This window comes from Podarcis bocagei (genome assembly GCF_964188305.1).
Source record: "Podarcis bocagei genome assembly, chromosome: 4".
NCBI classification, from domain to species: domain Eukaryota; kingdom Metazoa; phylum Chordata; class Lepidosauria; order Squamata; family Lacertidae; genus Podarcis; species Podarcis bocagei.
Genome location: NC_138128.1, coordinates 5,845,304 through 5,859,194, shown reverse-complemented (window position 1 = coordinate 5,859,194; position 13,891 = coordinate 5,845,304). Strand labels below are relative to the sequence as shown.

The following is a 13,891-nucleotide window of genomic DNA, read 5'->3' as shown; positions in this document are numbered from 1 at the left end:
CAGACTCCGCTAACTCAGAAATAGTACCTCGGGTTAAGAACTTTGCTTCAGGATGAGAACAGAAATCCTGCAGTGGTGGCAGCAGGAGGTCCTATTAGCTAAAGTGGTGCTTCAGGTTAAGAACAGACCTCCAGAACGAATTAAGTTCTTAACCCGAGGTACCACTGTATTTCTTCGTCTTCCAGTAAAGTGTTGTTGTTGTTTAGTCGTTTAGTCGTGTCCGACTCTTCGTGACCCCATGGACCAAAGCACGCCAGGAACTTCTGTCTTCTCCAGTAGAGTAGGTTAGATAAATCAGATATTATTATTATTATTGTTGTTGTTGTTGTTGTTGTTGTTGTTGTTGTTGTTATTATTATTATTATTATTATTATTTTCCATTGCTTTCCAAACGAAAAGTGAGCAATGAGTCCATAAAGCACACAAAACGTAAAAGCTGTTAAAAGCAAATGCACCAAGGAAGTATGACAAAAGACAGATTTTTACCTAAGAGGTGCTCATTCAACCATACTTTTTACAGCTGCAGTTGATGCACCAGGGAAACGTCAACCAAATGTGTCAGCTGTCATCTTTAAATTAATTCGTAACTTTAATCCCTCCTACACTGATCTGACATATTCAGGCGAGGGAGGACTTTAATAAACTTTCCATAAAACAATTTTCTGAACATGTTACGACGCAGGAAAAGTGCCTGCCTGGAGGTGTACAGAGACAGGATCTGAAATCAGCGTGGGGGGGGGGGAGGCCCTGAAATTCAGGCACAGCAAACGAGATGCACTCACACCCACGGGAAAGAGCGCAAGGTGCCCGACTCGTGCCTCTCTGCAACTCAGAGTCATGGAAATGCCGGCACTAAGTTCCATTTTCCTCCTCCTCCTCTTCTGCCTCCTGATTGTCCAGTTTGTGAAGCTGCAATGGAGAAAACGACAATTCCCTCCAGGACCAACGCCTCTCCCCTTTATCGGATGCCTATGGCAGGTGAAGTTTTTCAACGTCAGTCGCGAGAGCCTGACCAAGGTATCTGTTTCCAGCAGTTTGACTGGCCGGCAGGATAGAGGAATGGGCAGTAGCAAAGGGAGCGTAATGGCCAGTGGGTTGATAAGAGGAGATTGATAGGAGAAGGGTGGTCAAGCTCAGTGGTCAAGCATCCGTTGTTCATGCAGATGGTCTCCAGCATCTGATGGTAGTCCTCTCTCTCTAAAACCCTAAAAATCACCTGCAAGTCACAATGGACAAGTCACTGGATGCACCAATAGTCTGACTCATCTTAGGGCTTCTTCTGATGCTCTGAGTTTTGGAACTTTGGATATGCTAAAATCTTGGTTGTCAAATGATTTTTTAAATACTGGGGTCTCTGTGGCCACAGCCCCCTCATTTTCAAATTAGGGTATTGGCCTTTCTTTAGGATGATTACTTTTTTGGGGGGGGGAGGGTTGGCCAGTGTGCTCTGTTAAAAGTCTCTGTGTTTTAAAATTTGGAAATTTAGAAATGAATTCTTGCTGCAGCACATCGTAAAAGCAATTATACCTTCTGGATTCATGCTCAAGTTGGAATTCTGTATTCTTTATCTGTCAGAAGAAGGCTGATCAATCAAAACATGTCTGATACTGGCTTTGCACAATGTTTGTTTTCATGAGATTCTGCATGCTATTTCCAGTTTGTCAGTGTCATAGCATATGAAGATGACTCTATTGGCCATTAGGCTAGGATACTGATTTTATTAAGTTAGAATCTTAAAGTTGCATTGTGCATGCCATAGATTTATATTTTGCTTATAGGCTACCTTGACTTTTCTTTCTATCCATAAAGTCCGTAAAGTATGTTTAGCCTGGAAAAGAGGACAGTGAGAGGAGATATGAGAGCCATCTTCAGATAATAAGGGCTGTTACATGGAAGAGGGAACAGGTTTTCTCCTGCTCTGGAGGGCAGGACTTGAACCAATGGCTTCAAGTTACAAGAAAGGAGATTCTGACTAAACGTTTGGAAAAAACTTTCAGACAGTGAGTGCTGTTCAGCAGTGGAACAGTCTCCCACAAGAAGTGGTGGGCTCTCCTTCCTTGGAGGTTTTTAAACAGAGGTTGGCTGGCCATCTGTCATGGATGGCTTAGCTGAGAGTCCTGCTCTGAAGGGGGTTGGACTAGATGACCTTGGGGTCCCTTCCAACTCTAAGATTCCATGATTCTACTGCATGCAAAAATAGGTTTATTAGGAGAAATTCCCTCTAAAATGCTGAGTGATTTTTCATGAGGATTCAAAAGCAAAATTTCAAATTGCTGCAGAAATGTGGAGGGTTGAATTTAAGACTGAGAAAGTGAGAAACTGAGAGATGCCCAAACTCTCAGATTCACCCATCACTGTCTGGCAATGAGGTTCAGCCCATCTCCTCTTTATAGCCGATTGCAATGTGAAGCAATCAGTAAGGTTTATCGAGCCCCTTGTGAGCCACCGTACGTGGCTCTGATGGCTTTAGAAGGTTGCATGGAGGGCAAAGTGGCCTCACTCTGCCCAGTGAGCCCTGCCAGGCACCAACCTTGCCATCATTTAGTCACCAAGCAAAGACCTCTTTGTTTTCCTCGCCAGCGATATAATACTGTATTGCTGTTTTTAATGTGTTCAGACGGTTTTGTTATGGCATTTCTAGACACTTCGCTGCAACCAAAAAACTTTGGTGCTTTTAAAATTGGGAAGCGATGCATGACTTTAATGAACTTAGCCCAACCCAAAACTAAGAACAGAATTGCTCAAAGGTTGGGTGTGGTTTTTATTTGCCTGAGCTTCCCTGGTGTTTTCCTACAGGCGGCAAAATCCTATGGGGACATCTATACTGTATGGTTTGGTCCTCACCCTGTGGTAGTTCTGGATGGGTTCCAAGCTGTGAAAGACGGTCTCACCACCCACCCAGAAGATGTAGTTGGCCGGCCAGTAGTCCCGTTTTTCAGAGCTCTGGCAAACAATAAAGGTAAGGCTGTCTCGCTTGCTTAGGAACCAGAGGGTCATGTTGTTCCCATAGCAGAATTGAAGGAGTGGCTCTGTGGTTTTAGTGGAGTTCCTCTTTAGTACACTTTGGTTATAAAGTGCTCAGAAACCTATTGCTTATGAAATCAACTGGCTGTTTCACACGGTGCAAATCTTGGCTTAGCAAGACCCCACAAGCTCCTCAGCTTCCAGAGAGAGGGGCTTGCAGCTCCTCCCAGATCCCTTTTGCATTATATTTGGGGAAACTGTTTTGCAAAGATTTCCACCCAAATGCTGATGAATTTTCACAAGGACTTAATTGCGATCCCCTCCCACAAATTGATGCTCAGGGCAGCTTATGGCATGAAATATCATGTATGATCATGATAGAATTAGCCATAAACAATAAATAAAACATATTTTGCATAAATCATAAGATATAAAACAAAGATACAAAAAAAAATCAATAAGGGCAACAACCCGCCCTTCCACACCCAAGCAATACTTCAGCTCAAGTGTCTGTTCATCAGCTTCAGTTTTTGTAGCTGGAGTCAGTCCATCCATCCATCAGTCCTTCAGGGCTCCGCCCCCCCAGCACAGATGGAAGGAGGTCTTCCAGGGCTCACAGCTAATACGCTCTTTGGCTTCTTTATCAGCCTCAGCTTTTGTAGCTGGAGTCAGGGTCTATGCTAGTCAAAGTCCTGGCACTGGAAACAGGGCTTTGGTGGCAACCTCCTGGCATAGTTCGAAAAGGTTTGGATTCTGTGCTCTGAATGCAAATAATGGGTCACTGCAGCAGTCCGCAGCTGACTTTCAATGCCTCCAGGTATCTTGCTGTCAACGGGCAGTACATGGAAGCACCAGAGGAAGTTCTCGCTGATGACTCTGAAGACATTGGGGCTGGGGAAGAGGACTTTGGAGTACCAGATCCAAGATGAAGCTTATCACCTGGTGGAGAACCTTAGGAGCACTAAAGGTACGGCACAGCTCAGGGTTGGAGGGAGAATGTGCCCTTTAATTTATTTTCCAGTCCAGAACCCTGTTTTCTTCTTATGCTCTCATTAATTTCAGCAAGCTAAATCTAAGAGCAACCTCAGGAAGTTTTAAGGTTCCTCTTAGTTTTGATTGCATCTTAGATGGAACATGCATTTATTCATGTTTTATGTCTGTGCTAATAGGCATCTATTTGACCAATGGTTGCAAGCCATAAATATTGATTGCACTGGATTCCAGTTTTAGCCTGCTTTCTTCTCCTGTTCTCAAAGAGGAGACGAAAACACCAAACAAAATACCTTTGGCTGGAGACCAAGGGAAAACCAGCAGGTTTTTGAAATCGTGTAGCCAAATTTTTTTTTTCAAACCTTGTATGAAGAACTGTAATAGATACTTGCAGTGCTTTCACCCCCCTTAAAAATGTTTAGGGCACCCTAATACCGCACCCTAATACTGCCCCTCAATGAGGCCAAACTTAGATTCACAAAATGTTTAGGGGTATGCGTCCCCCCAGAAAAAAAGCACTGGATACTTGTATTTATTGCGATTATAGCCAAGCTTCCTTCCAAGGACCTCAAGGCAGGATACACTGATCTTCCTTACCCCCAACTATTTTTACCTTCACAACAACCCTGTGAGGTAGGTTAGGGTGTGAGAGAGTGATATATGAAAGTCAACCAGTGAGCTTCAAGGCTGAGAGGGTGTGTAAGTCTGGATCTATTAAATCTTAGTTTCATACTCTAACTGCTGCTCCATGCTGGCTCTTCAGATCTTCATCCTGGGTTGGCTGAGTGCAGAGGCCATGGCTGATTCTTCAGATTAATCCAGAAAAGTGTCCCCATATCTCTGTTGCCACATTACTCAATGAGAGAATTTCAGCATCAAAATATTTTGGTCTTGCAAGGCAATTAAGGTATCCCAGGAATCAAACGATGCCGCTTCACATTGAAACAATAAGCATGGGTGAGATAAGAACTTCTTGTTATCTCAGACTTGTAATATGAAAGAAACGCTTCTCTTTTACTTCTGAATTTAAGTTTTCTACAGTTCTGAAATCACATCACGGCCCACACTGAGGCAATTCTTCTGAAGCATCTCCCACACCACCTCTCGCCAACACACACTTTGGCTATTTTTGTTTATGGTTACATCTCACCCAAAAATAATATATTTATTAAGACCAGCCAAAGAATTACAAAATAGCCAGCTGTGTAGGAATTATCTTGGGGTCAGATCCTGCATTGCTGGCTGACTATTTTGTAACTTTTGGGCTGGCTTATTGAGTTGTTTTTGTTTTTATTATGTATTTTGTGTATATTGTGATTTTTGTGGTGTAGCTACCCTGAGACCTGCAGGTATACAAATTATGTCATGGATTTTTGTGTTTTTATCTTGTAAACTGCTCTGTGATGCTTGGATGAAAGGCTGTATAGAAATTTAATCAACAACAACAATAATAATGAATAACAACAAATGAATTTTCCTAAAGCAGCCCCTGCCCCACCCTGGACAAAAACCAGACAAAAAACAACTTATCCAACAACAGGAAGCAAAGTGTGGTGGAAATAGGAAGAAACTAAAAGATGGAGTTCTTACAAATTAGGCATATATTGGGTAAGGCGATCTTTCAGGTGCCAAGTTGTTAAGGGCTTTATATATTAACGGGAACACCTTGACCTTGTCTGGGTAGCAAATGAGCAGCCATTGCAGGTCTCTGAGCACAGATGTCATATGCTGACAAGGCCTCGCTCCTGGCAGCAATTGTGTCGCAGCATTCATACGTTGAAATAAGCAATGCATGAACTGCTTTGGTCAAGCTTTCCCAGTCCAGGAACAGTCATAACTGACATACTCATTTCAGTTGGTAAAAGGCATTTCTAGCCACGACAACTATCTGAGCCTTACGTGACCAAGCTGCATCCAGAAACTCATGGGAATTGTAGTCCCAAACATCTGAAGGACACCAGGTGAGCAAAGGTTGGTTGCTGCTTCTTCTGCTACATTGACAGGATTGTTCACAAATGGGCACTTGATGATTCCAATTGCAGGGAAACCCATGAATCCGTCCTTCGCTTTGACCCTTGCCGTTTCCAACGTGATTTGCGCCGTGGTGTTTGGGCATCGCTTCTCAACCGAGGACAAGAAATTTCACGAGCTCCTGGAAGCAATGGAGGCCATTTTCAAATTTGCTGGCAGTCTCGGTCACAACGTAAGTAAGCCGCTATTTTGCTTTGCTTTTCAATATTTCCTTTCCCGAAAGGAACAGCAGTAAAAGGTTTCACTTTTGCTAGACAGTTTGTGGTGAGGGAAGAATTTCCTTAGGAAATAAATACAATCGTATTTATTATGATATTTAACAATTACAATATTCCCCAACAATTATGATAATTAAGTTTGAAGGCCCAAGGAGTCCAAAAAGTTTGTTTTTTTAAATACATGTAAGTGAACTTGAAGATGAGCTAGAAATTTTTCAAAGTTCTACCCCAAACCAAACTTGATTCATGTTCTGTTCACACGTCAATTATGGGAAGTATTTTCTGGTGCAATTCAGAAATTATTGAACTATTTTATACCCTTCAAGTGTCCTGATAAAACCGGGACACCCCACTTTTTCTCATGAGAGCATGGTGCCCATTTTGGGCACCGCAATCTCAGGGCCACGCTCTCGCATGGGTCACATGACTTGCCCTGGAAGACCTGCACCCGGTTTTTTGCCTTGATGTGTTGGAGGGTATCCTATTTCAGCCTACTACCTAAAAGGCCTTCTGAAGCAGCTGGGCCTCAACCAGCCCTATAGTTGAAAGAGTGTGGCAGGCCTCTCTAGGGAGGGATTTCCACCGAAGGCTCAGCTCCTTGTAACTGTCACCTAAGCCTCTTCAGGGCTTTCCCAGATGACCTGAACATTGCTTGGGAAGGTTCATATAGAGATAAGCGATCCCATGGTTGCCTTGGACATGAAGAAGCTGCCTCACACTGAGTCAGACCTCGGTTCCAGCTAGTATTGTCCACACCAACTCTCCAGGGTTGCAGATGTGGAGACATTGCCAGATCTACCTGGATATGACAAGGATCGAACCTGTCCCCTTCTGTGCACAGGACAGGTGCTCTAATACTGCGCAGCAACTTTCTCCGCACCTCCATCTGTTCATGTCTCTTTCCCCAGATTTATAATGTCATGCCTTGGCTTATGAAGTGTATCCCAGGGCCTCACAAGAAGGCCTTGACCGCCCGAGACTTTGTGTGTTCGTTCATAAGGAAGGAGATCAACAAGCACCAGATTGCAGGACTCCCAGATGACCCTCAAGATTTCATTTATAGTTACCTTGCTCAGATAGAGAAAGTAAGTAGCTTCTTTGTTCATTACCAGAACTGCTCAGGATGTGCTGTCCTCATCCTCTTCTCCATAATTTGAGCAATTGCTCCACCCCCAATTAGAATTTGTATTTTTCTTCCTGCTGGGAAATGCTCCTTTGTGAATGTTTAGCTGCAAGCCCTTGAAAATTTACAGCTGCAAGGGTGACATTAGGTGTGTCCATTTTTCTATTTCTTCTCTTCTGCAGACGAAAGACCAGCCCAAACCAGCCTACGATGAAAGTAACATGATCCAGTGTATATTTGACCTCTTCTTGGGTGGAACAGAGACATCCAGCACCACTCTCTACTGGGGAGTTCTGTATATGGTGCTTTATCCAGACATCCAAGGTGAGATGATGTAACGCTGCACCACTTTCGAATTGTGCAAATGATGTTCAACTGCTGCGTCTTCTGAATGATGCGGAAGAAAGCAAAACGTTGTCTTTCATGCCAACCAACCGTTGTGTTGGGATGAATTTTCTAAAAAGTTTTGCATGCGCTTTTTTGTGTGTGTAAATAAATGAATGTGTTTGGATTCCACTCAGCGAAAATCCAGAAGGAGATTGATGCGGTTATGGCTCCTGGTCAAATGATCAGCGGCGAGGATCGCAAGAAGCTGCCCTACACCAATGCCGTGATCCATGAGGTCCAGCGATTCAGCAACATCATCGCAGTTGGGTTGCCCAGGTTATGTGTGAAGGACACCATGATTCGACAGTTTACCATTAAGAGGGTAAGTGAACCTCCACTGCCCACATCCCCCGCTTCCTTCAAATGTCTAAGAAAATGCGGCAGAGGTTTATCAGATACCACTTTTAGTTCTACCATCAAAGGAAAGCTGGCCATGTTTCTTATCGGGCAGGAAATGACATTCTGCCCACCGTACATCTAAAGCACATGACTTCCCCCAGAGAATCAGGGGAACTGGGACTTCCGGGTTAGCGCCTCCGGCAGTGGCGGATTTCCTCTGACCGGGAGGAATCCGCTTTGTGGAAATCAGGGTCTGGACCGCCACGGCGAGGCGGAGACCCATTAAAAACCACAGGCGGGAGAAACCTGTGGATGTGGGATTCGGCTGGCACCTTTTGCGCCTCCCCTACTTGCGGGGAAACCCGGTTTTGGGGATCCGGAGCGACGTGGGGTGAGCGGCGCGGTGCTTCGAATCGACTGCTTTTTTCACGAAGTGAAGCCACATTGCTGTTGCCGGAGAGCGCTGACTTTTTCCTGTGGACAATTGGACTTTAAACAACTACCCATGAGTAAAATGGAAAATTGGATTACTAAACATCTTTAATTTGGCACCGAAGCAGGAAGGCTCCAAACAGGAAGTCCGCCTTCCGCTTTTGTAAATAGATTGAAGCAAAGACATTGCAAGCTAAAGTCTGGAAAGTCTTTTGTAAAGGATTAAATCTCCATTGGCTAAAATCACTAAACCCCCCTTGGAAGCAGGAGAAGAGGGGGAAAGTTTAGATTGTTTAAGCCTGCAGGAGAGAGAGTGAAGAAAGATAAATTACCACTGTTTTGAACCTGGGAACGGGCTGCCAGGGAGCGATGTATTGGGAAAGTTCATTGACTGTGAATAAAACGTATGTTGACAAGATAGTTAAACAAGAGAAACATATTGATTCCAATGTTTCCTTTTGCACTTGAAAGGAGCAAAATATCTGAAAATCGAAATTAACTTTGTTAACTTTGTTGCTGGACCCGCTTTTAAAAAAAAGACAGATACAAATAGAAACTGTTTCCCCTAGAGGGAGCTCTTGAAACTGTTGCAGGAGTGGAGCTGGGGAAGTCTCCAGCTGTAGAGATTAAAGACCGTGAGAATTAGACTTGACCTTGGACAAGAATGTGGACAGAAGAAGCCTTAGTGATTGCTTTTTGCAAAACAAGTGCCTTATTGGAACAGCTTCATGAGAAGATGGATGCGATGACTACCAGCATTGACAACTTTGGACAAAAAAGGATTGATTTGGGACAAAAAGTGAATACTTATAAAGAAACTACTCAGGAACCGACCCAGGAATCTGCTTTGACATGGTAAGCTGAGGAGAAGACAAAGGAGGAGGTTGTTGTTGAACCTCAAGCAATACAAGTGGAGAGAGCCTCGGCCTTGTATGAGCATAAGCTGTTGCTTTTGAAGATCGAATCTGGAGAAAGCCAGATTTGGAGAGATGGAGTCCCGCTTGGATTGGAGAAGGAGAGTTGGAAAGATCCCCTTATGCAGGGATGTTCTGGCCTTTGGGATCTGGTTTTGGGCCAGGGGGAGATTGGAGTGGTGGGGCCTTTAACTTTGGAGGGACTTTGAAACGTGTTTTGAAATATGTTTTGGATTTTGGCCCTGTCTATGGAGAATGGGCTGACTTGTCGAGAAGGGATAAAGACATTGTTAGGTTGGAGTCTCCCCGAGATCTACTCCTCAGTGACAAAGGAAGGAAATTAAGAGCAAGATCAGCAGAAGACAAAGTAAAGTGTAGGTATAAATATGAAGAAGATCTGCAGAAGGGACATGGAAAAGAGTTAAGAGCCTCGGACAGGAGATCACCAGGTTGATGGACTAGATGGAATGGATAGAAAAGACTGACAGAACCAGAGACCAGGGTGAAGAGACGGTGGATGAAGATTGGAAGAAAGTTTAAAAATTTATTTAGAGAAATATTGTAAAATTTATGAGTGTTAGAAAAATGTTGGAATGAAACTATATGGCTTTAGTAGAAATGTTATAAGGAGTTATGTACAAATAAGTTTTAAGTTTTAGGGTTTTTTATGGTAAGATAAGGTTAAAATGAATTAAGATAATTAAATGACAGAAAATAGTGAAAGATGGAAAGGATTTGCTGAAATAATTAATAACTAGAATACAAAAAAGGGAGGTGTGAGGAAGTCGATAAAACAAGTTAATGAAAGATAAAGATATGGAAATATTGGATCTATTTTTAATTTTTTTGCTTTTGTTTTTGGTCTTGATGTATTGTGTGTTTTGTTCTCTTTTTTCTTCCCCCCCTTTTTATATGTATTGACTTGTATTGTTTAATCTCTTTTTTCTCTTTGTTTTTTTCACTTTTTTCTGTAATTTTAAACTTTCAATAAATATCATTTTTTAAAAAGAGAGAGAGAATCAGGGGAACTGTAGTTTATCCACAATGAAGCTACAGCCCCCCGCACCCTCAATAAACTGCAGTGTGCAGAATTCTGTGGGGGAAGCCATCGTCACTAAATGTGCTGTACAAGTATGGTGTCCACACAGCCTTTGTGTCTTTCCCCATCGCAGAAGATGTTGCACCATCCCTGAGAGGTGAAGATGCTCAGAGCATTATCTCTGGCCAACAAGAGGCCAATTGAATCTCTCTTTGCCAGAGCCCTCTGCTTCTCCAGTTTGGTAGCGAATCATGCAAATATTTGAGAGAGGGGTTTTACTGAACTGAGAGCTGAGTGTATGGTCTGCTTCCCTGGAGCAAGGCAGGACTGAATCTCTGACTCTTTTTTTCCAGGGCACCATGATCTTTCCAAACATGGCTTCTGCCTTGTACGATCCCAACGAATGGGCGACGCCTGAAAGCTTCAACCCCAACCACTTCCTTGACAAGGATGGAAATTTCGTTTGTCCAGAAGCCTTCATCCCATTTTCTTTAGGTAGATGAAAAGGCTGGAGACAAAATCTTGGTGGTTTCCTTGAGGGTTTTGCTTTGCATTGTTGGGAGCTGAAAGACATAGTAGCACGCCAAAGGCTGCCCAAGGCATATATGAAGAACATAAGAACGTAAGAAGAGCTTTGCTTGATCAGGCCAATAGCCCATCTAGTCCAGCATTCTGTTCTCACAGTGGCCAGCCAACCAGACACCTGTGAGATGCCTTCAAGCAGTGAGGCGTTCTCAAAGTAAAGGAAGGATTGAACTCTGATTAATAAGAATACACACAGAGGCTTGAACCAGCAAGACTCTGGGAAGGGTGTGTATAATAATCTCTCTGTCCACCCCCTGGCCCAGGTCGTTTTATTCACAAAAGAACTTTTACAGAGTGTTTGTAAGAACCAATCAGATTTCTTCTGAGCATTTCAACAAACCCCACGTGGGGTCAAAGTTAAACTACCAAAACTAATTAAGCACACATATTTCTGGGGTAAACAAAACAGAACTGCAAAGGAGTGCATTTGGCAACCCTGGAGGTAATAAACAATCAGTACACATGATAAGGAGGATGGCCAGGAGGACAGCGATCATTATCACCTTTATCACCTGTTTCCTGGCCCTAAGATTAACATCCTAAGATTAACATATCAGAAAAGCTACATCAAAGAAACTTCCGACTGTCTTTGATGACCCAGGATGCCTGCCTGGCGAAGCAACTGGGTTGTGTACGTGACTTGTCAAGAAAGAGAAATGGAACAGAGATGCAGAGGTGTGGATTGATCAAGAATCATATCAAAATAGTTTAAACCTAGTCAACGCAATGCTTTCATTGCTGACACAGATGGCTTACTCTATATTTGTTATAATTCCTCATAGCAATCCCACCTGATCACTACAAAGCAGGTTTCAAACGCAAGAGCCCTGTCCTCTTCCATGGCTTCCAGCAACTGGTATTTGGAAGCATTTCTGCCTCTCCAGCTGTGGAGACAAGCTATCATGGCTATTAGGAATACGTATTTTCTTAGGAGGGGCTCATTTTCATAGAAACACGGGGGCTGCCTTGTCTACCCTGGCGGTGTCTTTCCAGGGTTTCAGATGTGGGGCAGGGAAGGAGGACTTTCCAAGCCAGGCATAGGCAAACTCGGCCCTCCAGATGTTTTGGGACTACAACTCCCATCATCCCTAGCTAAGAGGACCAGTGGTCAGGGATGATGGGAGTTGTAGTCCCAAAACACCTGGAGGGCCGAGTTTGCCTATGCCTGTTCTAAGCCATTCCTGGAGATGTTCCGCCACTGATCCAGGTCAGCAGATTTCCCCATGGGAATCCAGTTTGCCCCTTCTAGGCTCCCAATGCATCTTCATGCCCTGGGATGAACCTGGAGTCGTCACACTAATGAGCGCTTAGCCTCAGGCCCTCGGCAGCAGCAGAGGGTGGTGGGGTTTTGTGTCAATACTGAGCAAAAGTGTTGTGAAAGATCTGGATATTATTTTTCTAAGAAAGGTATGCCCTGCTTTTCAACTTAAGAGTTCTCCAAATGGCAATGGATGTAAATTTATTGGCACCTAGTTGGCCACTGTGAGAACAGACTAGATGGGCCCCCCTTTTCCTGATCCAAGAGCGGAGCTCTCCTTATGTCCTTACGGTGCACAGCCTGACTTCATTTCTCTCCTCCTACAGGGCAGCGAGTGTGCTTGGGAGATCACCTGGCCAAGACGGAGCTGTTTCTTTTCTTCTCCAACCTCCTGCAGGCGTTCACTTTCCACTTGGCGGAAGGGACGAAAGATGTCAACACAGAGCCTGTTTTGGGGGGCACTTTGCAGCCTCACTACTTTGAGATCTGCGCTATCCCTCGATAGACCCGGCATCTCATGTCTTTGGAAATCTGTTTAGGAAAAGTTGCAAGGTGGAAACATGCTGTACTGTTAACCCAAAGCATCCGTCTTCTGGTGTGGGGTTGCGTAGCTTCTTCAGAGTCCTGAGAATCAAAACTTTTGTCGTGAGACAAGGAATAAGTTTCTATACCTCCTGACTGCAAAGGAAAAGCCTGAAAATACACAACAATACCTGTCCATAAGGTCTGAGTGCAGTGGATCCCAAAGTGGGCAATATCACCCCACAGGGGCAGGGGCATTAGTGGGGGGGGGGCAGCTAAGAGACTTTGAAAAGCTGGGGTCACTGGGTCAAGTTCTTCCGTTTTGTAGAATTAATTAGATGAAACATTTTAAACTGGATTTTGAATAAATGTGAAGTTGTTACTATTTTGAATTTTATTGTGTTATTATCTTTCTTAGTGGGTTTGTCAAACCACTATAATGAATAATCCTTTTTAGAGGGTAAGGGCAGATAGGGCCCTGGGGATGAGTTTATGGAACCAAGAAGGTGGGTGTCACTGTCCAGAAACATTTGGGGAATTACTGGTCTAAGGTATGACTTCAACATTACGCAGCTCTTTTTATTCTTGTCTTTCAGCCATAGGCACCCTAACTGGGCATTGTCTCTCTCTTCTGACCTTACCTGACATCATGTCCAGCTTCCATGAACACTGCTCCAGCCTTCTATTCAAAAAGGTGCAGAAAACACCCACAAGGATGGAAGATCTTAATCAGTTAAAAATTTCCTCCTGTGTCGCTTAGTTTTCTGCTTTGCTTTCTTTTTTGCATAGAGAATTATTTTCCTACTCTGTTCTACTGCTGGATGCTGCAGATCAGTCGTATCTGGGACAGACTTGTTTCTGTTCATGCTCTGCTGAGGTCTCTTGGCAACACCAGTTCATTAACACCAAGTCATGGCTCACAACCATTTTCCTTTTCTTCCCCATAGTTAGGCCAGCCACAAGATCATTTTTTGCTGGTGTTAGTGTGGGTGTGTTAAAAGCATTGCCTCTGAATACCAGTTGCTAGGAATCACAAGGGAGAGAACACACCCTTTAAATTAATACTATTTTACTTTCATTTGATTACAA

General features: G+C 43.7%; 1 protein-coding gene across 1 annotated transcript; it reads left to right on the top strand.

The window, feature by feature from the left end:
• The first annotated feature begins 742 nt into the window (after window positions 1-742).
• LOC308584975 (cytochrome P450 2J4-like) lies at window positions 743-13,194 on the top strand. Its single transcript, XM_081190388.1, has 9 exons — window positions 743-1,017; window positions 2,797-2,959; window positions 3,782-3,931; window positions 5,997-6,157; window positions 7,112-7,288; window positions 7,509-7,650; window positions 7,848-8,035; window positions 10,791-10,932; window positions 12,607-13,194. The coding sequence occupies exons 1-9, from the start codon at window positions 838-840 to the stop codon at window positions 12,783-12,785; spliced, it is 1,482 nt and encodes a 493-aa protein (XP_081046514.1). The 5' UTR covers window positions 743-837; the 3' UTR covers window positions 12,786-13,194.
• Window positions 13,195-13,891: the final 697 nt, after the last annotated feature.

What these genes read in the sequence shown, in the direction of transcription:
- LOC308584975 (XM_081190388.1), top strand. Translation starts at nt 838, where the DNA reads ATGGAAATGCCGGCACTAAGTTCCATTTTCCTCCTCCTCCTCTTCTGC. An exon ending in AGCTCTGGCAAACAATAAAG is followed by an intron (nt 2,960 to 3,781) that starts GTAAGGCTGTCT and finishes CAATGCCTCCAG; the next exon opens with GTATCTTGCTGTCAACGGGC. An exon ending in ACCTTGCTCAGATAGAGAAA is followed by an intron (nt 7,289 to 7,508) that starts GTAAGTAGCTTC and finishes TCTCTTCTGCAG; the next exon opens with ACGAAAGACCAGCCCAAACC.